This window comes from Podarcis vaucheri, assembly GCF_965113315.1.
Source record: "Podarcis vaucheri genome assembly, chromosome: 14".
Lineage (NCBI taxonomy): Eukaryota > Metazoa > Chordata > Lepidosauria > Squamata > Lacertidae > Podarcis > Podarcis vaucheri.
The window spans coordinates 20,196,610-20,223,823 of record NC_138752.1 but is presented as its reverse complement, the minus strand read 5'-3'; the positions used below and the strand labels follow the sequence as shown (position 1 = coordinate 20,223,823).

Genomic DNA, 27,214 nt, shown 5'->3' with positions numbered 1-27,214 from the left:
ACTGAGGGGTAACAATGGCATGAACGAGGATTACACAAAGATGAAACTAAGGTCTTTGTGTGTGTGTGTGTGTGTCCCCATTATGCAATTACTATTTTTTACCTTTAAACACCTAATATGATAAATATTTGGAACAGTCCTAATGATAATTAGATCTGCTGGTTAAACCAACTAAGGATGCAACCCTATAAAAACTTACCTGGGAGTAAATCCCATTAAATTCAACTGGTCGTGCTTCTGAACAGACATGTACAGAGTTGTGATGCATAGTCTATTAATAAGTTTTAAATCTTCCGGCCTAGTTGAATCCTAAGCATGCATTTTCCAAGCCACACTCTTTGAAGCTATAGAACAGTGAAGGCGCAGCTGAAAAGCCATTGGCAAGGAGCTTTCCCACTGAACCTCTGAGACTCCCCACCTCCATGAACAGGGTGAGATATGTTTTCTTCCACAGTCCTGACTAGATGCAGGAAACATAGACGATGCCAAAGCGCATGGATGGGAAGCGTATGACACGGGTGGGGAAGAAGTGGTGGGACCTTTCATATGGTTTGGTTTGGAGCCATTCTGGAAAATCTACAGAGCTGAGGATATGTCTCAACCAACCTTAGATGCTCTTACAAGGGCCCCCGACAAACTGGAAAGGATGAGTTATTTCCCAGTGATGTTCTTGATTTTAACGGAAGGAGTTCAGTGTTCACTGGGATTAAAAAAAGGAGCTATCCCACAAGAGTCACGGGGCAAGAAGCAAACCATTGGCAAAGAATGTTTCGGTAATGTCCCTATGAACATGTCAGCTGGTTTAATAACAAAAGGGCTTTGCAAACTGGATAATGTTACTTGGCCCCATACAGTAATGCCAACATAAAATAGGTTGCTGTAGATCACGTTTGGCCCTACAAGTGGTGGGGGACTCCTGTTCTGTTATGCAGCACAGTCAATGATCAGTGATGATAGGAGTTGTAGTTCAGCCACATCTGGAGCAATCTTTCAAAAAGCTCTGTGTTAGGCAGAATAGTGAAACATGGGCATCGCCCTACTGGAAACCTGCAAGTTGCTCAAATACTTGCAGATCACAGGCACTCTGCTCCAGTTCTTTGTTTCAGCAGTCTTTAAGATTAGAGTCTGTGCCAACTGTGAATAGTGTTTCAGAAACTAGTTCTTTCAAGCTATTTTGGACTCTCTGCACTGTCAGCACAATATGAAGCCTCATCCTATGTCCAGGTATATATAAGCGTTCATTACCGATTTTGCTATTGCCAGTGGTTCACTTCTTGCCTTTGTATCTCTATGCACAATCATAGCACAGGAAATGTATTGACTAATGGTCTCTTCCCCCTCTCTAGGCGGTGTCTGCTGTTTAATAGGACAGTCCTGGTGCCACAACCATGGAGAAGCCTATAGAAAGTGAAAGGTGGAAGCTTCTCATTGCACCATATCCTTTATTTACCTTCCTCTTTTCATGGAAGTGTTCTATATAATGCTCAAAGGCAGATGAGATTCTCAAAATTTGGTGTCATGTCTAGAGGAAGTGATTAGTGGATGGTGTATGTTGTGATTTTGGGGGCACAAGATTCACTTCTGGTTTCTGGACCATACAAGACCCGCTCTCCACCCTCTCTGCCCCTGATGCATCTTCATTTCATACTCCTCAATTCACTTTCCCCTGGCTTGCTCACCCTGTCTTCACCTCATCATACATAGGCAAACATTGAAAACACACTTACATGTGTCTGGCTTGTGGCAATTGTGACCTTGACGGAAGTATTGTGGGTTCTCGATGACAGGGATACGGGTCATGCCAATCACCACTGTGTCCGGGCCAGCGTCCAACGACGAAGGTGTGGTGATGCCATGATTGATGTGATGAAGGGGGCTGGCAGAATCTTCTTCCCCACTGATCACAGCCACAGGACCTAGAAACAAACACAGTAAGCCATGAAGAAAACAGAAGAGTATGTTCCCAATTTCTCTGATATCCTTTCAGGGTGGTTCATTTCGGAACCAGTCATTACAGGGGACTGCATCCTGTTTTATGAGTTTTCTGCATGCCTCAGAACTATCTGTTTGCTTGCATTTTCAACCTGTGACCTACTGGATTTGGTTCAGTTTCTCAATGCCTTTAAGAGATTATATAAGTTTCCTAAAAGTGGAGTGGGCATGCTCTTCCCCTAGCATCCACTATGCCATCAGTGGGGGGAAAGGCATCTACATCAGCCATCATCACTACACCTGCTCACAAAGAGAAGCTCTTTGTACCTCTCCAACATGAGTGGGTGTCAAATGTTTGCATCCCAAGACATGTGGTCATGTTGAAAGGGGACTGTCCACTGCAGGAGGCTGAGCCAGTACAAACTGGTACGGAGCAGGAAGAACATAGTGCCTCACAGGCCTTGTGGTCTTTTGAGGAGATATTGGAGTGTCGGACTAGGACCTGGGAGACCAGACTTCAAAATTCCCACTCAGCCATGAAGCTCACTGGGTGACCTTGGAGCAGCCACTGCCTCTTAGCCTAGCCTATCTCACAGGACTATTATGGTATTCAGTGAGAAGGTGGGGGGGGGACTATGTATGACACTTTTAGTTGCTTGGATAAAAAGGTGGGATACGAAATGCAATTAAAAAAAATTACTGAGAGCTTTTGTGGGTACAGGAAGGAACACTGGCGCATGCGGGTGACACACTGGCAACCAATGGTGTAAGGAGAAAACACAGGAATCTATCACTGAGCTCAGAAGTAGTAGAAGAAAAACCGACACACTCCTCAGCGTCCTAATCAAAGAGCAGCAAATTTATTCATACAACAGAGGGAAGAAAAATCTGCGCTTGGAGAAGTTTCTCTTCTGTTTTGTCGAAGCTGCCAGGGGCTAACAGAAGGTCAATGCAAGATGAGGAAAAGCTGCTGCAAGCACACTTCAAATGCATTCAAAAAGCCTGTCTTTTACCTGAGCCAGCGAAGGAGGGGGGAGATCTCTCTCCTGTCGCTAATCTATTTCTAATTGCACAATTACTTTATTATGGAACACGAGTAACAAAGAGGAGATTCTTCAAGTCATTCGAGTCTCTTGGTGCTTCAGAGAGCATCCAGAGAATGCACGCTCTGAATGCATTAATCTGTTTTTTTTATTATTAAAAAAAAGGAGGGGGAAGCCTGTTCATTTTTCAAGACTTCAAGTATTGTTTGTTCTTCCAAGTGGGACATAATAAAGTTGCTGTGTAATTAGCAGGACTCCTGGCAGCCCTGACAGGTGTTTTACTTGCTAGGAAGAAGTCTTTACTCCACACACACACACACACACACACACACACTCATTGTAAACTCAGTTTGACAGGTTTGTGTTGTTATGTTCTGTCACTGCTTCTTGGCCTAAGCTGCAGTCAGCACCAAAGACGTTAATGGCAGACAGCATGCCGAGGAAACTGATCCCTGCCGCAAGATTGCACTGATAATCCTTATGATGCTCCTGTTTTCTCCACAAGTAAGGAGGAAACAAGCTGTTTCCAAACTAAGCAAGCTTTCATTATAGACTTGCAAAACGCTGATCATGCCAGCAGGCAATGAGTTGTGATGAAGGGGGAGTCTGTATTGACATTTTCATGGGACTCTTAAAGGCGGCCTCCAAGACAAGGAGCACATTATCTTCTCCTTCAGTTCTTCTGTGCCCCAGATTTCAATCTGAGCCAGAGAAGAACTCAATTCTTCCTTTACACCAACATGAATGACATGTTTGCCTCCAATCTCCTGACCTGCAAATCTCCAACCCACTCCTCCCAATGTACCTTGTTTGCTCCTGCTGATCCAAAAGTCAAGGCTGGTGACCTGTCACACAGACCCCATCCCACTAGTGCTTGCCTTAGTGGTGCCAGGAATTAGAGGACTTAGAGAGAGACTCCCCTTCCTTCTGCCACTGTAGTTACAAGGTAATCAGGCAGGTGGGTAAAGGTTCACAGACGGATAAACGTGAAGGAAGACTCAGGGATGGGTGGGTGGGAGGTTTTTTAGGACTTCTGCCCAGAGCAATAGTCTGGGCTCTGATGCTCTGATTTGGACATGGAGGTGATGACCAGATGTATTAGTTTAGTGGTGCTGGAGGCACTTGTCAGGGTCCCCTCCATGGGTAGCAGTCAGAACCTCAATTCCAACTCAGAGAGGCCACCCCTATCTATGAGTCCTGTGGCACCAGAGGATGACCCATACCAGGCCTGATCACAGCCACAGTCCAGCAGATAAGGACACTCAAAAGCTGGGACATATGGAGCCTGTATGTTCCAAACCCACATTCCCAATGGAATAACCCAGTCCATGGGAGGGATCCACAACCACAGATGTTGCTGGACTGCCACTTCAATCATCCCTAACCCATGACTGACTGACTGTGGCTGAAGGGAGTTGCAACTCAGGGGTGATGGTAGTTGTAATTCAGCAACATCTGGAGAGCCAAAGGTTCCCCACAACAGAACTAGATAAATCTAGGGTAGACAACCTTTAGTATACCAAGGCCCACATTCTTTTATAGGCAGTGTCCGAGGAGGGAGAAACATCTAGTGGTCAATGGGACTGGGTCAAAAGTGGGTAGCCTTGTCTCTTATATTTGCACATAGAGAATGGAATTGTAGTGTTGGAAGGGGAAACAAGGGTCATCTAGTCCAACCCCTTGAAATGCAGGAATTGTTTGCCCAATGTGGGACTCAAACTCATGAGCCCGAGATTAAGAGTCCCATGCTCTGCTGACTGATGCCACCTTATGCACAGTAGGCTAAATTCCAGTAACACAAAAGCCAAAGGTTTCATCTACACACACACACACACACACAGAGAGAGAGAGAGAGAGAGAGAGAGAGAGAGAGAGAGAGAGAGAGACCTCTGCAGCCCAAACCCAGGCAAACAAGAGATATTTTCACAGTTCGGAGACACATTCTAGCTGTGGGCAAAGAAAACACCGAAAGAAGGTGAAGAGCAGAACCAGAGTCCTGGAAGCCATTTAAAGGGGGCTGGAAGACCACATTTGGTTCACAGGCCTGTGGTTCCACATCCCTGAGATAACACACACAGAAACTTGACAAAGAAACACAATGAAAGACTACCAGAAACAGCTTAAGCTGGACTACTTCTCATTGCCAGAGAGTTTGCACTCAGCTGAGCTGACAAGCGCCCTGACAGGAAGTGTCAGTCTCTGTCTCAGTTTTTGACACCTATCTCCTGCAAATCCAGGTGATCCACACGGTTGGAATCCTCTTGGGAGCAGATGTTTCTGAAAGCCTCCCTCCAATAGCCCCCTCTGCCACCGCACTTCTCATGTGCTCTGACAATCTTCCCGATTCTCTCCTTTAGCATCAGCTGCCCTCACGCAATCCTACAACTCGCTTCCCTCTCCCCTAGCTAACTCATCTCTAAGGAGCTCCTACTGGTGCTCTGTAACCCTGTTTACCATTCCATCACACTGGCTGATTTTTAGCATCATTCATCCAGCCAGGGGCAGGTCTGGGTGTCTGCATCAATGCCATGGATCAATGAAAGCCAAGCAGAGATTCTAATTCACTGGCTGAATTTGTATGCCTTTCTCTCTCCCTCTCCCTCTCCCTCTCCATCCCACAGGGTAGAACTACAGGCTATTTATGTATTTATTTAAGCTATGGCTCCCCCACCCTTCTCCTGTCTAACTTGCATTTCAAAACAGCAAAATTAAGTCAATAAAAACATATAGATCCAACACACACCAAAAACCTAGCAGCAGAAAGAACAGCCTTCCACAGGAACAGCTGTTAGCCTCTTGTAGGGATGGGGGAATAGGTCAGTTTTGATTTCTCTCACCCCCCCAATCATAAGTTCAGTTCCCCATATTTCCACATCAGTTTGTTATTTAAAAAAAAACCTCATGAAAATTCACCAGCATTTCTCCTGCTATGCACATTTGTCTAAGCAGTTTTGCCTAATATACACATTTTTTGTTGCACAATTTCCCCTGCTACGGTGCATTTTGTTTCGCTCCCCCCACCACAAATATATGCATTTATATGCACATTTTTCTGTAGCATATGGATTTCCCCCCCTAACAAATCACCTGGCAGTAGACCTTCTTTGCAAAGTCTGGCAAAGTGTGAATTTCAAAGGGTGGTTGAGTTTTGGTTTGCAGATTGTTTTGGAAATTAGGTGGATTCACCATTAAATGGAAACTGAATCAGTTGTTCCCCTATCCCCAGCCTCTTGTGGCAAAAGCAAATGAGAGTGTTGTGCCACCTATGTGCCAACCTAACCCTCCAACCTTAAACATCAAGGTGGTATGATTGTGCTCATCCTAAAGCACCCCTACTTTCAGTATAGTGCAATTATAAGCAATTTTTTTTTGGGGGGGGGGAGCCAAAGCTCAGTGGTAGGACAACTACATTGCATGCAGAAGGTTCCAGGTTCAATCCCTGGCACCTCCATAGAAATTCAGTTTTAACTCTTTTAAGCTCTATTGTCTTGAGATTTCTGTACACCTGTACAGATGACTATAAATCCAGTGGTATATAAATTGCCAAAATAAATATCTGTCAGGGACTGGACTGAAGAGGAATGTTAGGGGCCGCCCTCCCCTTCCTAAGAACAGGAGGACTGTATAGATTTAGAACAGTGGTTTGCAGAAGGGCATAGTTCAGAGGCTGCAGAGTGGAGAAACTGGGGGGGGGGGACAGCAGGAAGGAGGAGAAGCACCAGGGGAGAGACAGCTGAAAGACTCAGTGCCCTTGGAAAGCAAATTCCTGCCCCCCCCCAGGACCAGGCAAGCATTGAGGGTATTAGAATGGATAACTCAGAGACAGAAAGCTCAGATTAACCAATGCAGGAGTGATGTCGAATAGGGGAGATGTAAGGGGATGAGACTTCACTTGGAGCAACACCATTATTAGGAAGGCTGTATTCTTTCATTGTTCTCTGTAAATTATTGAATAAATTGCTTGGTAAGAACTTTTATCGTTTCTCTGATTCTGGGCTGCCACCATGGGAGGGATCCAATTCCCTGAGCCTGACAATATCTGGGGAGAGACCCCTGTTTGAAACCTGGAGAGCTTCTGCCACTCAGTGTAGGCAATGCTGCAGTGATCAGCCAATGATATGAGTCAGTATAAGGCAACTTCCCTTGTTTCTATGAATGTGTGTGCATATCTGTTTCTATGTATTGAATGGTATGTGCTGCTTTTCTTCAAAATGGGAACAAATCCATATACAATATTTCCAGCAAATCAGTATACAACATTTCTACCACTTCTCCTATCATTTCATAATTTGCCCCAAGGCTGTTTCCAAACCACCAGCCTTCCCTGGCTCTTATATGTCTCTTTGCTCCAGAAGGTCAAATTTTAACAGGGAGTTTTCTGAGTTAAGGGCACGTTTCTCCATCTTTTGGAGGCTTCTTTAGTTCCAGTGTGTTTGTCTAATAGAGATTGGGAAATTAAATGATACAGAAGGCTTTCCCTTCAGAGAATGAGTGGTAAATTCCATTCATCAAATGGCAATGCTTAGCTCATCATCTACAAATAATACATATGGCATTTCCACAAATGTCCAAAATTATTTCCATGCTGTCAACTAAGTAATCTATCCATTGGTTAAAAGACAAATAGTTCATTGACAAAAATAAAAAGCCTTTGACTCAGCCATCAGCTCTTGTTAAATCCCAACCTTTTGCTGTTTTGAAATCAAGCCCTCTCTCATTCCTCAAGGGTGAGCTTTCTAAGGCAGCAAGGATAGAAACTGCAACTCATAAAACAGAGTAAGTGAAAGCACAACAAATACAATTAAAAATCTGGCTGTGCTCAGAGATGGATTGCATTTACTATCTCATAAAAAGAGCCTTCATCCTGTCAGGCAAACAAAGGGAAATCAATTTCTTAATTTTTATTGGCAGACTTGGGCCAGAAGCCAAGCTTCCACTTGCTTATCTGAAAGCCAGAGACCCGACTGGAGACACCAATGGCTTTCTTGGAAGGACTCAACTGGAGGAGGATGGCCAAAACTCTTTTTTCCTCCTCCCTTCCAAGTACAAAAGGACACTTCTCCAATAACAGGGTGGCTTCTGCTCCCTCTTTTCTGCTGTGAGAAGGGAAGGGTTCATAAGGGCAAAGAGGGTATCACCTCACCATTTCTCAGTCTTTCCTCCACCAGCCTCAAACCTGTCTGTCTTCCTTCTTATAACCTATCCAGAGGTTGACCCTGCCTGTCAGCTTCCTTCTCCTTAGTCTCAGTGTTCCACTTGTAGTGTTTTGCTTTTGGAGACAAAATGAAAATTAGTTGGCTTCACTTGTCATTGACTCTGGCTCCATCTAATGTTGGCCTCCTGCCTTACAAGTCTCCAGTCCGAATGGAGAGGCAGGTAGAAATTAGCATTGTCTCTTGTGCCTTTAATCTTTGTTTCCCCCCCTTATTTTCTCACCACCCTTTGGTATCTTTGTTGTAGATGGCATAAGAAGATTGACAGGCAGTGAGCTAAAGATGGAGGTAACCACTCTCTGTCCACCCTGGAAAATATCCTATTGGGATTCCCCTGGAGGAGTGCTGGTGTCAGTATGGACAACCGGTAGTACAAACTCACTAAATTGAGAAGGGCTCTTCATCACAGCCAAGGACAGAATGCCACCTATTTGTTGGCTACAATAGAATGGTTATTTCCAGCCTAATTTCAGAAGAAAAAGGAACTGGGACTTTGCAGGCACCAGCAGGCAGATATGTACCAATCAAATGCCATATTGGCAAATCAATAATGAAGATTGGGGGAGAATGCCAGCAAGTAGGAGACTGTCAAACTCTGTTGCTGAATTAAGGTGTAAATGAAAAGATCCTCTTTTCTCCTTTCTAGTAAGCCTTATACAGTAGTTTATTATGACCATCGTAAAAGATATTGGACATTGCAATGGATTAAGTTATTTGTTTGTTTTAATCAATTTTCGAGTGATGAACCATTTTAAAAAGTGTATCATTGTGTGACTTGGTGATGGCCTTTGGCTAAATAATAAAGATCTCTATTTGTTCAACTGAAAATATCCAGATTAACCAGATTTATTCCCTACGCATCCTTTAGCTGCTTAGACAGCCAATTCAGACCCTGGTTTGACATATGACCATTGCATCGTTGCTGAATGCAAGAGTCTGTGAACTTCATTGCTACACAAAGATACCCAGGGTGCATAAGTTTCTCTGCTCTTCATTTTGGCATGCAATCTTAGAAACGGTTTCAGCCAACATCAAAATGTCGGGCTCTCTATGAACAAAGCACAAGATAGCTTGCTATAGGTCAGGAGTGGGGAACCTTTGGCCCTTCAGATGTTGCTGAAATACAACTCCCATCAGCCCTAGCAGCCTGGCCAATGGGGAACCACCAGAAGTGCCCTTGGCAATCAAGACAGAGTATAAGGGCCTTTGATGATTCGTAAGGGTTATGCAAACACTGACAAGCAAGGCAAGGCACATTCAGGACCTTGGATAGGGACTAAGGTGCTTGTTCAGGACCACAGCTGGTGGCCCTGTAGCTGAGGCAGAAAACACACAGCAGATTTGTGGAGCGACTGGTAGAGCTTTATAGTCTGGGCTGGATAGTCAAGATGGAAACCCCAACTGTGAGTGCTACAACAGTCCAGTTAAAGAGCCAGTGTTGTGGATGTGGTTGTTTTCATTTGCAGCCATTGGCTATTCATTGGAGGAGGCATTTTAAGCTGTGGGGACAGCTTGAGGAAGCTTTCTTGAGCCATCAGTGAAACTGTGGTCCATTCAACAGAATCCACTGGCAGAGTGATGTAAAAGGATTTGATGCAGCAGATTCACATGGGAGGATCCAGAAATTTATCAATCTCCTCCTTGGGGTCACTGTCACAGGAGGACTTTGCACCTGAAGACACCTGGTATGGAGCCATGGCAGCTGCCAGGTATCATTTTCACTGGATACCAGGGATCATATCATAGGTCAATAGGTCTATGACAGATCAGCAGCTCTACAGTAGCAAACAGGGGGTTCCAGCTTTAATCAGTGGCATCTCAAGTTTCAAAAGATCAGATAGCAAGTGGTGTGAAAGAGACCTGCTTGAGACTCTGGCGTTGCTGCCTGCAGGTCTCTCCCTATCTAGCTCATCAGTCTCTTCCCAAGCCTCACTGCTCTCACCTTGGCCTTCTTTTCCTTGCTGCTGAGCTGTGATATCCAATCAGCTGAAAAGCATGTGAAGTAGGGAGTCTGTGGGAAGGAGGCATAAGCTTCCCTTGGCTGTGATACATCCCTTGCCCTTGCACACTGCTCGGCTGATTAGCAATTACAGTTCAGCAGTGGGTGAGAGGGAGTGTGACTGAGTTTCCATGCTGTGCAGAAACAAAGGGAGCTCCTTTCTCACCATGCAGCAGGGAAGTAAAGTAAGCCGCTGACTGAAAAAAAGAAATCTCCCTCCGTGGGGCAGTTTGTTGTGTTTTCATGCGGCGAGAGGACAGGGAGTTGCCTTATCCTAAGTTACAGTCCGTGGAGATCAGTACTGCCTGCATAGACTCACAACAGCTCTCCAGAGTTTCGGGCAGCAGGAGCATAGCTAGGGGAGGCAGGGGGCTGGGGGTGGGGTACCACTCACCCAGGGGGTAGCACTTACCAGGGGGCTTGCAGCGTGCCTGAGCCATGAGTCTCTCCTGGGTGTGACGTGGTGGTTCAGGCACCTGCAGGCACTGCACCACCCGAAAGGGCAGCGTGGGGCTCACGTCCACCCACTACATTCCCCCACCACCACCCTGCAGCTGAGGGGGAGGCGGCAGGCAGACCCCTGCAGTCACTGCCTCCTCCTGAGCGGCTAGCTACATTGCTGTCAGGCAGAAATCCTTTCCCAGCCCTGCTTGGAGATGGTGGGGGATGTTTGCATGCAAAGCATGTGCTCCACCACTTAGTCTCTTCTGCCAAAGGGACCCCTTTTTTCATTGCACAGCATGGAAGCCAAGCAAGTTGCATTGTTGCGAGTGGTGTGTAGGAGCAGGGTGTGAATGTGGGGTTATGGATGAATAGGAGAGCTAGGCCATGAGGAGGGCTGCTGGATCCCACCAATGGTCCATCTAGCCTTGCATCCTGTTCTCACAATGGTCAAACAGATGCCTGTGGGATACCCACGGGCAGAACGCTCCCTTTCCGATGTTTCCAGCAACTGGTATTCAGAAGCATTACCGTCTCCCAAGTGTATGCACACATGGTTCTGTAGCACATAGGTAAGCATGTGTAGGTGATGGCTGTGGCCCTGCCAACCACTGGTCCATGAGCCCCTTTCCCTCAAGGGAATGCTTCCCACCTAGATAGAAGCACAATCTGACCTAGTTTAAGGCAGCTAACCTTAAACTAAATTCTAATTTCTCACCTTGCACCTTTCTGCAGCGCATCCTCATAACAAAGCCAGCCCTTCACTTGCAGCATGACTAAGTCACCCTAGTGAATTCATCAGCTCAATCTGTAGTGGAATCATCTACCAATTATTATACTCATTCCATTCCAGGGTAATTACTACGAATATCTCTTGTTGGATTTCCAAGTTTTATTGCAGTCAAGGTTGCATCACTGTCATGCACTGAACAGCATCCTCTGTAGGACTCTGTTCTATTATCCCTCAGATAGTCTGCACTGCCTAGAGCCCAACACGTCAGGTTTCTGCTTCCTCCCTTCCTTCTGCCCTGAATTCACCTCCTGCTTTTCCAGCTAAGTCCCCAAACCACTGCCTCGAGGGCACCTTGAACTCTAGAACCATGTGCTTTATGGTGCCAGAGATGAGCAGTTGCTGGGCAAATACCTCAGTGGTGCCTATTAATCTCTTGACTCACTCATCTCTATCAGAGACACACCATAAAAATGATATAAGCATTTCATTCAAACGGTGCCGCAGAGGGAGTGGGGACAGAGGACGGGGCCAATTGATTTCCAGTGTGTCTGCTCTTTACCTTCAGGTATAAATACAACAGCAAAATCAATCGGAATAACACCATATCAGCTTTCTAATCTCTTGTGGTCATAAGGTGTATTTTATATACTGCAGCTCTCTCTGTCTCTTCCATTTGCACATGCGCATACCAGAGGGAGCATTTGTCTGATCATGAACATGTGAAGATACGTTGACCTCTCCCTCCCGTATAGCTATATACATATATACAGAGTACTACTGATCATGCTTTCGATTGTTCAAATGAGATGATTATGATTCCCCCCCTTTTTTGCAAGAATCTCCCAGAACAATAGAACAATGAGTTGCTAAAGGCCATTGAGCAAAGCCAGAAATGAAAATCCTTTGGCTATGCTAATCCTGCTAAACTAATCCAGACCTTCTTGCCCCTTGGCACACAGACACTCTTTGCTAATTCCAATGTCTATGTTCGTTTGCATGCATATTCATAATGATTCACTTTAAAAGGCAGTGGAGGAAACACTGAACACTTTCACCCTTGGTCTCACTTAGGAAAGCCACTGCTTCCCACCTAAGGCTCCTTTCTATATGCAGTTTTAGGGATGACACACCTTGTGACATAGTTGCAAGGCTATGCAAAGTGTTTGGTTCCTTGTGATCAGCTGTTGTCTGGGCTTGGAAGGTGCAGCTGAGAGGTTTCAGCCTATTGGCACTGAGATGTCAGGAATCCCCTTCCTGTGACCAGCTATGGGGTACCATAGTAAGGAGCAAGTGCCCAACTCCCAGAGGTCCCAATTCCAGCCCTCAAGGCACTCAAGACATGCCTATTATTTTTTTAGCTACGTTTGGCTCCAAAACCCAGTAGTTCAATGCAGCACATGGACCTAGCTAATCAGTTGACATTGTTGGATTGGGGGAGGGGAGGCAGCAGAAGCTGGAGGGGCAACCTTTGACTTTCCCCATCAGACTGTCAAAACAAGAGGCTCCTCTGAATTTGAGGTGGGTGCTCAGAACTGAAAACACGAACCCACACACAGCCTCTCTTCAGTCTTGCATGATTTATACCTTCTTTTTTTGGCCCCAAGCCATGACTGAGCAAGACTGTGACAAACTGATAAACGTTTCAACCAAACCCCATTGCTTCTGATCACATACCAAGCTGCCCTGGAGCAGAGGTTGTTCAGCACACACATTTCAACTCCAGCAATGCTGTGTCAGGAACTCTGCCTAATTCTGGGTGCCAAGGTGTACTTGCCCCTGAGCCGGGGAAAGTATAGATTAGATATTGTATTGCATATGCAAGTTAAATCAAAGCTCCGGAATTAAATATTATGCAAAGCATGCTACAGAGCAGGGCATCGAGCCAAACGATTAAGGTTGTGTCACGGTGCAATGCATCCAAGTGCACCTCTATTGGAACAGGGATCTCCTAACAACTCTCAGCCCCCTTAACAAACTACAGTTCCCCAATGCTTTGGGAGAAGCCCTGACTGTTTACATTATGATACTGTATAGTATAGATGGAACCTCCCTCCCTCTCCCTCTCTCACAATGGTTGTGGGGAGAATGCTCCCTTTACCATTCCATCAAACAACGTTTCCTCCTGAAAAGGCCTCACGTTATGGAAAATGGTCCCTTACCCTCCTTTTCATGGCTCTTCGCCTTCTGCTTAGCCCCACTACAGTTGATCTCCAGCAATCTCGACCTACATGGAAGTCATAACTGCCGTGGAAGTAAATCACTCGTTCTTTGGCTCCAATATCTTACAGAAATTAGTGCCAATGGAAGTGTCGGTATCAATTTCATAATGTTATTGGATGAAGGCAAAACTGGGCCAAGTCCCATACTCCTGACAGGTTGTCAAAGTGATGGGGATTGTGGGTAAGGAGACAGACGGCCCTGACAGGAAAGGCAATGACTCAAGATCAATTACCCTGACAAGGCTATCTTAAAGCCTCATCGCTTAATGCTGACATCAGGACAGTCTCCTTGCGAGGAGAGACACCCTAAAGCCCAACAGACTTGCCCCTTCCACCCGTAACTGGAAACTCTTTGAGTCCTGTGGGGCATACGTCTCCCCCCAACCACAGAAAGTTTTCTGATTTATGAGACTCTGAAGACAGCTCGGTATTCAGCTGTCATTACAAGGCATTCATTTCCCTGTCCCCATTCTGGTTTATAATTTTCCATCAAAATTACAAATGAAAAGGCATGCATGGAAAAGGGGTGGGGGAAATCCAACAGGCAGAATCCATAGGAGGATTTAAAAGAAAGATTTTTTAAAAATCTAGCTCATGCCCTTGAAAACTGTAACATAAGGGCAATTTACTCTTTCGATTCTTCTATGTTAAAAAACCCTCAGTTTCCCACCCCATTACTAGTTAAAAGCTATATTTTACATAGAATTATGAGAGAGCTATCCTGTTATGCTCCCCATTTGCTTCTGGAGAGGAACCTATGTGCGTTTGCAGACTGATCAAATTTTAAGCAAATGCAGTTAAAATTATTGTTTATGTATCTAAACTTGCTGTTCCACATACACTGTTATAAGGCTTTTGTATGCAAACACAATGCCCCCATCTGTCAATCTCACGCACTTCTGTACATCTGCATAACAGCCACACTACAATTACTGAAAGTGCACGCATAAAGGGTTGGGTGATTTCTGCCCAGACCATTGCAAGTGATATGCCTCCAAATAGCTTCAAACTGGAAACATTGCAGAGAACTGGACAAGATGGATGTAGGTATGCTTGAGGAACCTAGCCTCTGTGAATCCCCATATGAATTGATCTGATCCCTGCCTCCATACCTCCCAGGTTAATATAAGTGGTTTTACCTCCACCCTTTAAACATGTATGCAATACTCAGGGCAGCACACTATAATTGGAATCACAGCATCAGAATAAAACAATGTTAAACAGAGGAACACAGGAGAGGCCCGGCTAGTAGATAATGCAAAAGTGTCAGATAAAACCTTACCTACAAGGCAATCTAAAAGTCTACAATAATAACAGTAACAATAACAATAATACAGTATTCACAAACTAGAGGTAGATAGGTAGAGAGGGGTCTTCATGGGACAAGGTATTTCATAATATGTGAAAACTGAAACTTAGTTATAACTCGGGTTTTGCACATTCCCCAATGTTTCAACATATGTTCCAACATATATGTGTAACGCACACTTAGAATGCATTTGTGTGTGTGTGTGTGTGTGTGTGTGATATTTTGTCCATGTGGATTTTTTATTTTTTTAAAAAAATGAAATGCAATAGAATAGACTTTTGGCTGAGGATGCAGAAAAGGGACACAGACTTGAAGCAGACTAGGTTCGCTTCCAGATCATCCTGATTTGTTCGCATGGAGGCTGAACAATGTCGTGCCAAGTAGTTGTTCTCTCACACTTTCCAGTGCATCTCCTCATCACTTTCCTACAATAAAAAAGGTCTGATTTTGGAGGGGAGGGCTGGATTAAGTGGGTTTGGGGGTTTTTATACCAGAGCACCAAATCCACTTTAATTGTGCAACCTAAATTTGGCTCGTTATATGATTGACTCCCATCCACAAAATGGCAACAGTCTGATTCATTTGTCCCTAGACAGATGAGCTGATGGAGGTTTTGAGGTTGTTTGCTTGCTTGCTTTGGAAGTGCCAGAGTTGTATAGGTGTTCTTCATCTAGGAATAGGTCAATCTGTCAATTCTGGTTTCTTTCAGTTTTTTGGTATTACAAATCTTAATTTCAGTTTTCCACATTTTCATATCCATTTGGCATTTCTTTTTTTAAGAACTGATGATAATGCACAGAATTTTTGTGCAAATTTGCCTTAATATAAACATTTTCTATGCAATTTTCCCTAAAATACATACTTTGCAAGATAATGTTCCCTAACATAATGCACTTTTACGTTATTTTCGCTAAAGGGATGCAGTTCTATGCATATTTTAACCCAGTTATAATTTATGTTTTTAATATATCATACTTTGATGTTAGCCGCCCTGAGCCCGGTCCTGGCTGGGAAGGGTCGGGTAAAAATTATTATTATTATTATTATTATTATTATTATTATTATTATTATTATTTACACATGGCTTGGGTGGAGAACTGCATTGCAAAATTTGGGAAAGTGCAAAGGCCAAAGGATGGCTGTATGCATATTGTTTCAGAATGCATGAACTGGGTATGTTCACTTTTAAATGCAAACTGAACCCAATCTCTCCCTCATCCCCATCTGTAGCTGAAAAGGCTCCTTGCTTTCTAATATGCATTGGTCCAAAGAAAAGAAATAATTTGCTCTACCCTATTCCTTTCCTTCCCCCAGCTAACTGGCAAAGAAGAGAGACTTTACAGGTGGACCTCAAAGCAAAATACTACTATGGAGCTAATTTGAGGAACAAGTATGGACTCACAAAGTATCCAGCACCTGCACATGTTTCCAAGAGAGCTACCTTCTCATCCCTTCTGCCTCCCCAAATACATTTTGCAGGAGAGGAAATAAAAAATGCAAAGGAGCAAAGGGGAAGGTGCTTGAAGGGGCAGAGAGGAAATCAGCTGCTTCTCCAAGAATTTGATACAGTGCCAGTACTGCCAGCCTATATAACCCATTTAATAAATTAGAGAGCTATTCATTTAAATGGATTCCACCATGCCACCGCTGCCAGCCAATCTGTAATTCAGATACATCAGTCAGGAGGCACAGATCCAGAATATAAAATGATTGATTCCTTCTGGGGTTTGGGATTTCACGTTCTAAAACAATTTGGTTTGCACTTATTCCTGCAGGTGTTTGGCTCCCTGGCGAGGTCAGTAGGGAACACGGACACCAATTTCATAGAATCATAGAATTGTAGAGATGGAAGTGACCCCTGAGTAATCTAGTCCAACCCCTGCAAAGCAGGAATCTCAACTAAAGCATCCATGACAAATGGCCATCCAACCTTTGTTTAAAAATCCCCAAGGAAGGAGAGTCCACCACCTCCCTTTCCATTGTCTAACAGCTCTTACCATCAGAAAGTTCTTCTTGATGTTTAGTCAGACTCTCCTTTCTTGTACCTTGAAGCCATTGGTTCAAGTCCTATCCTCCAGAGCAGAGGGAAACTAGCTTGTTCCATCTTACATGTGACAGCCCTTTAGATATTTGAAGATGGCTCTCATATCTCCTCTCAGTCTCCTCTTTTCCAGACTAAACATATCCAACTCCCTCAACTGTTCCTCATAGGGCGTTCCTCTTGGTCACCCTCCTCTGCACACGTTCCGGCTGTCAACATCCTCCTTAAACTGTGGTGCCCAGAACTGGACACAGTACTCCAGGTGTGGTCTGACTAAGGTACAATAGAGCGGGACTATTACTTCCATTGGGGACGCGGGTGGCACTGTGGATTAAACCACAGAGCCTAGGACTTGCTGATCAGAAGGTTGGTGGTTTGAATCCCCGCAATGGGGTGAGCTCCCATTATTCGGTCCCTGCTCCTGCCAACCTAGCACTTTGAAAGCACGTCAAACTGCAAGTAGATAAATAGGTACCACTCCAGCGGGAAGGTAAACGGCATTTCAGTGCTCTGCTCTGGTTTGCCAGAAGCGGCTTAGTCATGCTGGCCACATGACCTGAAGCTGCACGCCGGCTCCCTCAGCCAATAAAGCGAGATGAGCGCCACAACCCCAGAGATGGTCATGACTGGACCTAACGGTTACCCTTTACCTTTATTACTTCCCTTGATCATAACACTCCACTTTGGTTGATACAGCCTAGAATAGCATTAACTTTTTTTTACTGCTGCTGGATCACACTGTATACTCATGTTAAGCTTGTGATCTACTAAGACTCCTAGATCCTTTATACATGTACCACTGGCAAGCCGGAGATCCCCCATCTTCTATTTGTGCAGCTGGTTCTTCTTGCTTGTGTAGAACCTTACATATGTCTCTATTGAAATTCATTTTATTAGTTTTGGCCCAGTTGTCCAATCTTTTTTAGGACTGCTCAGGAAGCCTAGAGTCTCTTGGGGTGGGGTATTGTTTAGGGGTTTCTGTTGTGGACAAATTTTAATTTTTGCTGTTTTTCGGTATTTATTTTTTTCATCTTTATGATTAGAGCTTATTGTGACTTATGTGGGGAATGCTTTATTTTATTGCGTGCTTATTGAGATTTTAAAAAATTTATTGCTCAAGGTGGCTTACAACATGAAGGGATTTACATAAATAATATTAATAAAATTTATAAAATTTATTATCATCATCATCAACAACATCATCATTATTACAAAAAAAGAAAGCAACTTATTGGGGTGTTTTTTATTTATTGTTTTTGTTATATTTTTGTAATGTAGTCTTTTCATGTTGCAAGCCACCTTGAGCATGGAAAGGCAGAAAAGAGATAAAAGGCAAAGTTGCATACAAAAATATATATATTAGGAGAAATTTGCACAAAAATGCTGATGAACTTTCATGAGAATTCATGAGAATTTTTGTTTTAAATCACAAACATGAAAATGTGGAGATCTGAACTTAAGATTGGCAAAAATGAGAAACAGGGAGAAAATGAAACTGACAGAGCTCTTTCAGAGGCACTTAAGCAGCAAGGATTCCAAGTTACTGATCCACCTGTTTGTATTTGCTGATTGAAGAAAAGTGCAGGCTCCATCAATATCTTGTAGGCAATGTGAATGTGTATCCAAAGCTTGTTTACAGTCAGCCTTTCGAGACCAGAGAGACTTTACAGATATGAGTTTGAGTTAATTCACAGGTCAGACAGGAGAGTTTATCTGAAAGATCAGATGGCCAACTGAAAACGAGATTAAGAACAAAGCAAAACACACGCCACACCTGGTTTAAACATAGTGCTTTGAGAATAGGATCTGCCCCAAGCAGGATTTTTCAGCAGTTCCTCATTACAGAAGCTTTTCTGTCTTTGGCAAATTCACACCTGCTTTCTGAGTCGGGGAAAAGGTTTAACGACTGAGATGCAGCAGCAACAGTGAATGGAGAAGCAAAGCAACTCCCCCCCCCCGAGAAATAATATAAATGTAGAATGTTCCCAGTAATGAGGAACAATAAGAAACAGAGCCAAGTAGCGATGGGGAGAACTTTGGGTTCAGTCTGGATGTTGATGTGCATCTGCCTAATGCATACTTCCTGAAACAATGCATGAATCGTAACACCTTGAACAGTGCCAATTGTTGCTCCTTTGTAACCAGTGTGGTGTAGTGGTTAAGAGCGGTAGACTCGTAATCTGGGGAACCGGGTTCACGTCTCCGCTCCTCCACATGCAGCTGCTGGGTGACCTTGGGCTAGTCACATTTCTTTGAAGTCTCTCAGCCTCACTCACCTCACAGAGTGTTTGTTGTGGGGGAGGAAGGGAAAGGAGAATGTTAGCCCCTTTGAGACTCCTTCTGGTAGTGATAAAGCAGGATATCAAATCCTCCTCCTCCTCCTCCTCCTCCTCCTTCTTTTTCTTCTGTGTTAAGGGAAGCCTCTTCTGAAGAAGCAACACCCCACAGGATCAGATCCCCCTCATAGCAGCTGGTAAAGAGGAAGATCTGATCCTGTGTGGTGCCAGTCCCTGCTCCGTCGCAAGTGGCTTCCTTTACATGCTGGGAAGCTGCTGAAAGAAGGAGCAACACACCACTGGATTGAACTCCACCTAATCTATGTCAGGAGAAGGAGGTGAAGCATGTCCTCCTTCCCTCACCCCCTTCCGACTATATGTTAAGATTGGTTCTTTTAAAACAAAAAACCTACCCCTGCCCGTAGATTGCTTCAGAGACAGATCTTGGGTTGCATATGGCAGATCAACCTGATCTGGAGCAGGGCACTGCTGGGAGCTATAGGGTGGCTTGGTGGGGTGGGCATAGGAAACAGCCTTACCCAGAGTCAGACCACTGGCCCCATCTAGCCTAGTGCTGTTGACACTCCAGGATTCCTGTTAGAAGAAATGGAGAAACCACTCTCACCGGTATGTCCATTATAAGCTCTCTGAATACAGTGCTGTGCTCTCAGTAAACAATTTAACATTCAAGTGGGTGATTGGAAGGTAGGGAGTTGAAGAGGAGGAGGAATCCAAATTTAATTAAGGACAGTTACTCCAGGGTCTGAATAAGAAGTGTAATCACATAAATCTGTTACTAAACGCCCAGAGAAGGCATTGTGTCAGGCCAAGTATAAAGAACCGAACCAGCAGTTGTGCCATCAGAGCAGGACTTTGGGGCAGAAGTCCAGAGCCCTATTGAGTTGAATGATCAGGAGCTCCCCATCACAGACAATGTAATAGGGCCGGGTTATCACATTTTGGAAAAAAAGGGTGCAATACACATTACCATCGAAATAGAGGCCAGAGCCTAAAATTAACCAATTTCACCACTGGATAAATCCATAAACAAGTACTACACCAATGCCACACCTCCCAGGGAGACCCATCATGATCATCAACGTGACTGCACTGATAACCAGCAACAATTCTCCTCTGATTGAACACACACACTGCATTAAAACTAGAGTTTGGAGTTACCCAGGGCAGCCGAATGCAGTTCCAAAACAAACAAAATGTACTCCGCACTAGGGATGTATGAGAAATGTGATACAGTATGCATTTAAAGCTGAATCAATCAAATTCAAACTTCCAGAAACAATATGCAAACCAAAAACACAGATCGCATTCAAAATTCACATTTATCTGAATTTTGCAATGCAGTTCACAACCAATGTTTACAAAAATGCATATATTATGGGAAAGTGTGTATTAAAATGAAGATATTAGTGAAAATAACATACATCAATTCATTATATTACACAATTTTTGCCAATTTGTGAAAATTAGTCAAAACTGCATATAAATATGCCTTTACTAGAAAACAGAGCCCTATTTAGGGAAGTTTTTAATGTTTAATGGCGTATTGTGTTTTTAAATATTTGATTTGCAGCCACTCAGAGTGACTGGGAAAAACCAGCCAGGTGGGTGGGGCATTATTATTATTATTATTATTATTATTATTATTATTATTTACACTGAAATGCTGATGAATTATATGCAGAAATTAGTATTATTGTGTTTTCGCAGATAGCTGCAAAATGTGGAGAGCTCCTTGGAAAAATGAGAAACCAAGAACACAAAAATTGGCAGATACTTCCATCCCAACTTCACATACAATGCATCTTAAGACTTGTGGGGTTCACTCCCAGTTTCATGGAGACAACTAATGGCTTTTGACTAGGGGTGGGAAACCTTTTTCAAGCTGAAGGCCACGATTCCTCAGCACAGACATGAGCACCCATCAGAAGCTGCCAGGGCTAGAACAAGGAACTGCTCTGCGTTCAGGTGCTTCATGTGATGAGTTTGTGGAGCTGCTTGGAGGACCTTCCTGGCAAAGAGTTAATCCCTGGATTGGCACAGCCCACCCAAACTGGCTATTGAGCCTTCCTGGACAGGAAGTGTCATGAAAAGCTTCCTGTTTGAATTGAAAGCTTGCCTGAACAGCTAGGTCCCATTGGCTCTTACTCCTCCCCTTATGCTTTGTTCCTGGAATCTGGCTTCCTGGTTCCCAGCTCTTTACTAACAAATACCCACAGCTCAATTCTAGCAAGACCTGTAGCCACAGTACCAGAACCTGAATGGATTAAAGGCAGCGCTGGTGCTAGGATGTGGTGGCTGGAGCCCATAGGTGAAGCCAGGGCCACTCTCTGATGGGGTTTAAGCAGGTGTGGGGGCTGGCTGAGGGCAGACTGAGGGTGGTGGGGCAGTCAGTGATGTACCCTCACTGAGGGGGGTGACATTCGGCGCACCACCCACCTGTGATTCCCAAAGCCTACCCTGAGCTATCTGGGTAAGGGGCAAGCTGCACCACTTTGCGGGTGACATTCCCCCTCCCCCCTTTGTTTTGACAGCTTGAGGGAGGCTTGGGAGTTGTAGGCAGGTGGCCATGTCTGCCATGGGCTGCTCGCTCTGACCCGTGGGTGGCTCACTCCGTCCCTGGCTGCAGGGTGCACACGCCACTCTGGGCACCTGAGCGGCTATCCCATGCCTGGGAGGACACCCTCTGCACCACTCCCCCCTTGGGACTGGACTGAGGAGGAATGGTTCCCAGAGAAGGGGAAGACAGAATAGATTTACAACAGTGGTTTGCAGAAGGCCGCGGGTCTGATACAGATGAGGGACAAAGCTGGGAGATAATGGGAGAAGGGGGGGGGGAAGCGGAGCCAGAACAGATGGCTGACACGTTATCATTAGAGAGCATTCCAGACCCCCCTTCTCCCAGAACCTGGTGAGCAGTGAAAGTGAGAGAGCAGAAAGCTAAGAGGCAAATGGCCTGAAGCAGCCACTGTAATGGGGGTGGTGCTGTTGGCGACTGTGAAGGGAAGGGGGGGAGAGTACTTGGAGAAATGCCATTAACCTGAGATGCAGCATTCCTCTCTCTCTATGAACGTTGAATAAATTACAATGGTAAGAACTTCTTGTCTGTCTATTACTGGCAGCTTGCTGTGAGGGGGAAGGGATCAGACTCCCTGAAGCCTGACAGGCAGTGCCATCATTTGACCAAGTGGACCAGCCCCCACGAGTGCTAGGTTAATCCCCTGCCACATTACTCCTTCATGTCAGGGCTGGGCTGCAGGAAACAGTCTACAATGAATCAAGAGCTGGGATGTGGTAGCCAGGACCAGAAGGGAAATTAGGCTCAGAGGAGGTAGGATCAAAGAGCAAGACTAGAAACACAAGCCACACCACAGCTCTCTTTTTCTTCTTCCTCCTCAGGAGGAGCCAATGCCCAGGCTGTGTGGGTGGAGCCAAGCTAGGTCCAGGAGGTTTGCTCCTTGATCGGTTGCAGCTATGCAGCTCACCACATGGAGCAGTTGTGGAGAGAATGACCTCCCCAGAGAGGCTTCAGTTCCACAACACGGGGCGGAGCTCAGCCATCCCTGCTGCTTCATTAAGAAGTGCAAAGTTCAGTTGGTTTCCTCCTGCTTCTTGCTGATTAGAAGCAGTGGTAGGAAATGATGCAGACCCAATTTTGGAAGGGGATTATGAGCAACAGAGGAGGAAGGGAGCACCTGGAGAGGACACAGTATTTTTAGAAAACGAGTTTCTGAAAACAGCAAGGGACTGGGAGCATGGGATGGTGCAATGCACGTGAACATCATGAGATATATCCATTCGATAACAGCAATGTGGAAGGCCATCGTTTCCTCCCCTCATCTGCAGCGGAGGCTACACGGTCCATTCCTTTCCCTGCCAAAATCGGCATAAAGGGGAAGGCATGAAGACGGCATCTGCCTCTTAGCAGGATGGGAACAAACTGTTTTACAGCATTTCATTTCATTTTACCATTCATTTACAGAGTCGAGATGGAGGATGGCTTCCAAGCAATGTGGGGGAGTCCTGCAATATTAACATATTTCTGTCGGAACCGGATGACTGCAATATTTGGAATGTAAAAAGGCAATTTACCAGATGCTTCTCTGGAGCACCTAAACCTTCCATTTAGAGGGTCAGGCAGAGGACCTGTTTCGGGTTGTTGTTTTTTTGCTGACTGTGCTGTTTAGGAATTCGGAAGGTTTTTAAATTTTTATTTTGCGTGTAAAGTTGTCATACCCCTATGGGCAGGATAAGAGCTTATTCTCCATGGCTCAGTAGATGCTTGGGATTAACAAAGAGAGTATTGAGTGACTCCATTAGTGCAGAAAAATATATTAGATGGAAGCCTGCAAGCTCACCTTGTACCAAACAGCAGACCTACAGTAATTCTGGATGGAGAGTCACTAGCAGAAGGCAGAGTGGAATTTTGCAGGAGATCTCAGCCTATTTTCTCTTTCTTTCTTTTTTATTAGCCTGGATTTATCTTCTCTTTTACTTGAATAAATGTTACTTTTGTTTAACTAGGTTCTTCATTCTCCTCGTTGGTTATTCAAAGCTCTTGCATCAACAAAAAAGCCCAAAACCCAAATGGCTGGGAACGTGCTGTCTGTGATCAAATACACACAAGATAAGAGGGAGTATGGGAAGCCACCTGAACGAAATAGGAAAAAAGTACACAGCACAAACATTCTGGTTGGACAGAAGTTATGCATGCCTGCTATGGACCTTTCTAGCATTAGGTGCAGCAATCACTAGATTTATTTGCAGCAACAGCATTTAATTACAAGCTATCATTCTTTCCCCATCCTTTCATTCATTTGAAAGGTCCAGGAACCAAGGGAGTGAAGTTTGTGGCAAGCAGGTGCAAAGGGGAGAGAAGGGGTAAGAGAGGGGACTTGAATCCTCTCACCATCCACAGCTACCCACTCCCTCCTGCTGAACCTCTCACCATCAGGGAAGTCAGCCCCAGCAGCTGAGAGCAGTACAGAACCATAGAGCTGGAAGAGATCCCAAGGTTCATGTGGTCTAACCCCCTGCAATGCATTGTGACCTGTGCACCTGCAGGCCATGTATACCTCCTGCCTGTAGAACCAGCTATAAAGCAGAGACAGCTACTGCAACAATTATTTTAACTGTTTTAAGTGTTTTTGATTTGTGTGGAGGTGGTCTGTTTTTTTGGGGGGGGAGCGGGTGGCGCTGTGGGTTAAACCACAGAGCCTAGGACTTGCTGATCAGAAGGTTGGTGATTCAAATCCCCGCGATGGGGTGAGCTCCCATTGCTCGGTCCCTACTCCTGCCCACCTAGCAGTTCGAAAGCACGTCAAAGTGCAAGTAGATAAATAGGTACCGCTCCGTCGGGATGGTAAACGGCGTTTCTGTGCGCTGCTCTGGTTCGTCAGAAGTGGCTTAGTCATGCTGGCCACATGACCCGGAAGCTGTACGCCGGCTCCCTCGGCCAATAAAGCGAGATGAGCGCCGCAACCCCAGAGTCGGTCACGACTGGACCTAATGGTCAGGGGTCCCTTTACCTTTAGTCTGCTTTTACTGAGGGAGGTGAGATGTGTCTGGAAGGAGAGGAGCTGGAGAAAGCAGTGAGTTCAGGGTAGGGGGAAGTATGATGGGGCAGCCCAGGTAAGGAGCACATGGCACAGGCAGTTAGTGACTGTGTCGTGTGTCAGCCCCTCCTCTAACCTGGGGGACTGTAGTTGCCCTACAACTCTGGTCTGCAGCTGCTTTTGTTGAACATTAAGTCTGCTCTGAGGAAGTCCTCTCTCATCCATGATCTGAATATGGATGAGGAGGCTGATCTGGTCTGTATCACTAAGGCCTGGGTGGGTGAGCAGAGTGTAGCTGATCTCACTCAGCTGTGCCCACCTGGGTACCTGGTGCAGCATCAGGGCAGACCTGAGGGTTGGGGAGGGGAAATAGTCCATAGTCTATAGAGATTCCACCCCCACCCCTCTCTCCAGGCTCTCTGTCCAGTTGGCAGGTGAGTGGAATCCAAAGTGTATGTTCCTGGCTGTCAGGGGTTGGATTAAGGAGGAATGGTGGGGACTGCCCCCCCTTCTCCTGAACCTTCCCAAGAACAGGAGGACAGTATAGATCAGGGGTCTGCAACCTTTAAGACAAAAAGAGCCACTTGGACCCGTTTCCGAAGAAAAAAAAACCCGGGAACCGCAAAACCATTGTGACATTTAAAACAGAGCCGCGATCTGACAGCGGGGACTAATGCACGCACCGCCCCCATGCGACGTCACAGCCAGTACAGCGCCCGCCACAGTGGGGAGTGTCGGGGTGCACAATGCGCCTCCTCCCCTCGCTAGTATCCGCCCCGGAGCCGCGGCAAAGGTGTAAAAGAGCCACATGTGGCTCCGGGGCCGCAGGTTGCAGACCCCTGGTATAGATTTAGAATAGTGGCTTGCAGAAGGGTATAGTTCAGAGGCTGCAGAGGGCATTGAGAAATATTGAAAGAGGAATAGCAGGAAGCAGCAGCAGCAGGGGAGACACAGCCGACAGACTCAGTATCCTTGGAAAGCATTCCTGACCCCCCCTCCCAGGACCAGGTGGGTATTAGAACAGCGAGCTCAGAGGCAGAAAGTTCAGATTAACTGATGCAGGGGTGCCATCGAATAGGGGAGACATAGGGCGGTGGGACTTTACTTGGAGCAACACCATTATTAGGGAAGGCTGCATTTCTTCATCATTCTCTGTGAATTACTGAATAAATGGCTTGGTAAGAACTTTTATTGTTTCTCTGATGCTGGGCTGCCACCGTGGGAGCGATCTGATCCCCCAAAGCCTGACCCTAGCAGTGGACAATTGGGACAAATTAGGGATTCTGCCGTGTTGCCACCCACCTTGCTGCCCAGCAGTCTCTCTGCCTGAGATGACAAAACTGGTCTCAGAGATGGTGCTCAGGACTCCCAGACTTCTGGTTCAAAAACTACCCGTTAAATGCCAAAGAAGATGCACAAGTCCAGGCATGCACACAAACCATATGTGTTCTAAAATTCTGCACACACAAAAAAACAGTTGTGAGATCTGGAGCTAATGAAGATTAGCCTTTGCAAGAAAAGAGAGCAGAGGCATAGCTCTACCGTGCTGCCTTCCTGCTCCTGCATGCCGTCATTATTCCTCTCTATTTACTAGCCTAAGCAGCCATCTATCTACATAATTATCTACAGTATCTGTCTAAGTGTTTACATGCAGAACCTATTTATCTAAGCAAGTGACTACTTGTCTATTTATCTTTCTCTTGCTGTAGCCACTACCATTTGTCTCTATTTTAACACAATGGAGACTGTTTTGCCTTCTTTCTTTAGCATCTCAGAAGTGGAATGTAGATCTCAAATGACACCCATAATTCCCGCACTTACAGCAATGCAGGGAACCACTCCCAGGAAAACATAGGAACTCTAAGCCAGGGGAAGCCAATGTGGTGACATTGGGGTGTTCTGGTCCACAACTTACATCTGTCCCAATCAGCACAGAGCATTGTAGTCCATAAGTTCTGGAGGGCACCATGTTGGCTAACTCTGTTGGAGCTCTAACCTTTTGAGCCTCAATAGGATATAGGATGAACGGCAGATCCAAGTTCAGGAATTAGTAAGAGTTGATTGATATAATAATAATAATAATAATAATAATAATAATAATAATAATAATAATGTATCCAGTTCTGCTCACCTCACCTCAAGTTAGGATATTGTGGAGATGGAAAAAGTTAAGAAACGGGCAACTAAAATGATCAAGGGAATAAAGAAATCTTACAGCATTTGGGTCGTTTTTAGTTTCGAGAAAAGGTGAGTAAAAGGTGACATGGCAGAAGTGTATGCAATTATGCATGGTGTAGAGAAAATGGATAGAAAGAGGCTTTTCTCCTCTCTCTTATTTGAACTCAGGGGCATCCAACAAAGCTGACAGCTGAAAGATTTAGGGTGCACAAAAGAAAGTACTTCTTCACACAGTGCATAGTTGAACTATGCAGTTT

The 27,214-nt window shown here is 45.2% G+C and overlaps 1 protein-coding gene across 3 annotated transcripts in view; it reads right to left on the bottom strand.

The window, feature by feature from the left end:
• NTRK3 (neurotrophic receptor tyrosine kinase 3) overlaps positions 1-27,214 on the bottom strand; it is a 408,224-nt gene that overhangs the window by 144,588 nt on the left and 236,422 nt on the right. For all 3 annotated transcript variants that reach the window (XM_082198419.1, XM_082198420.1, XM_082198421.1), the window contains exon 12: positions 1,728-1,916. In XM_082198419.1, the coding sequence (XP_082054545.1) occupies positions 1,728-1,916 (189 nt within the window). The remainder of the gene's footprint in view (positions 1-1,727; positions 1,917-27,214) is intronic.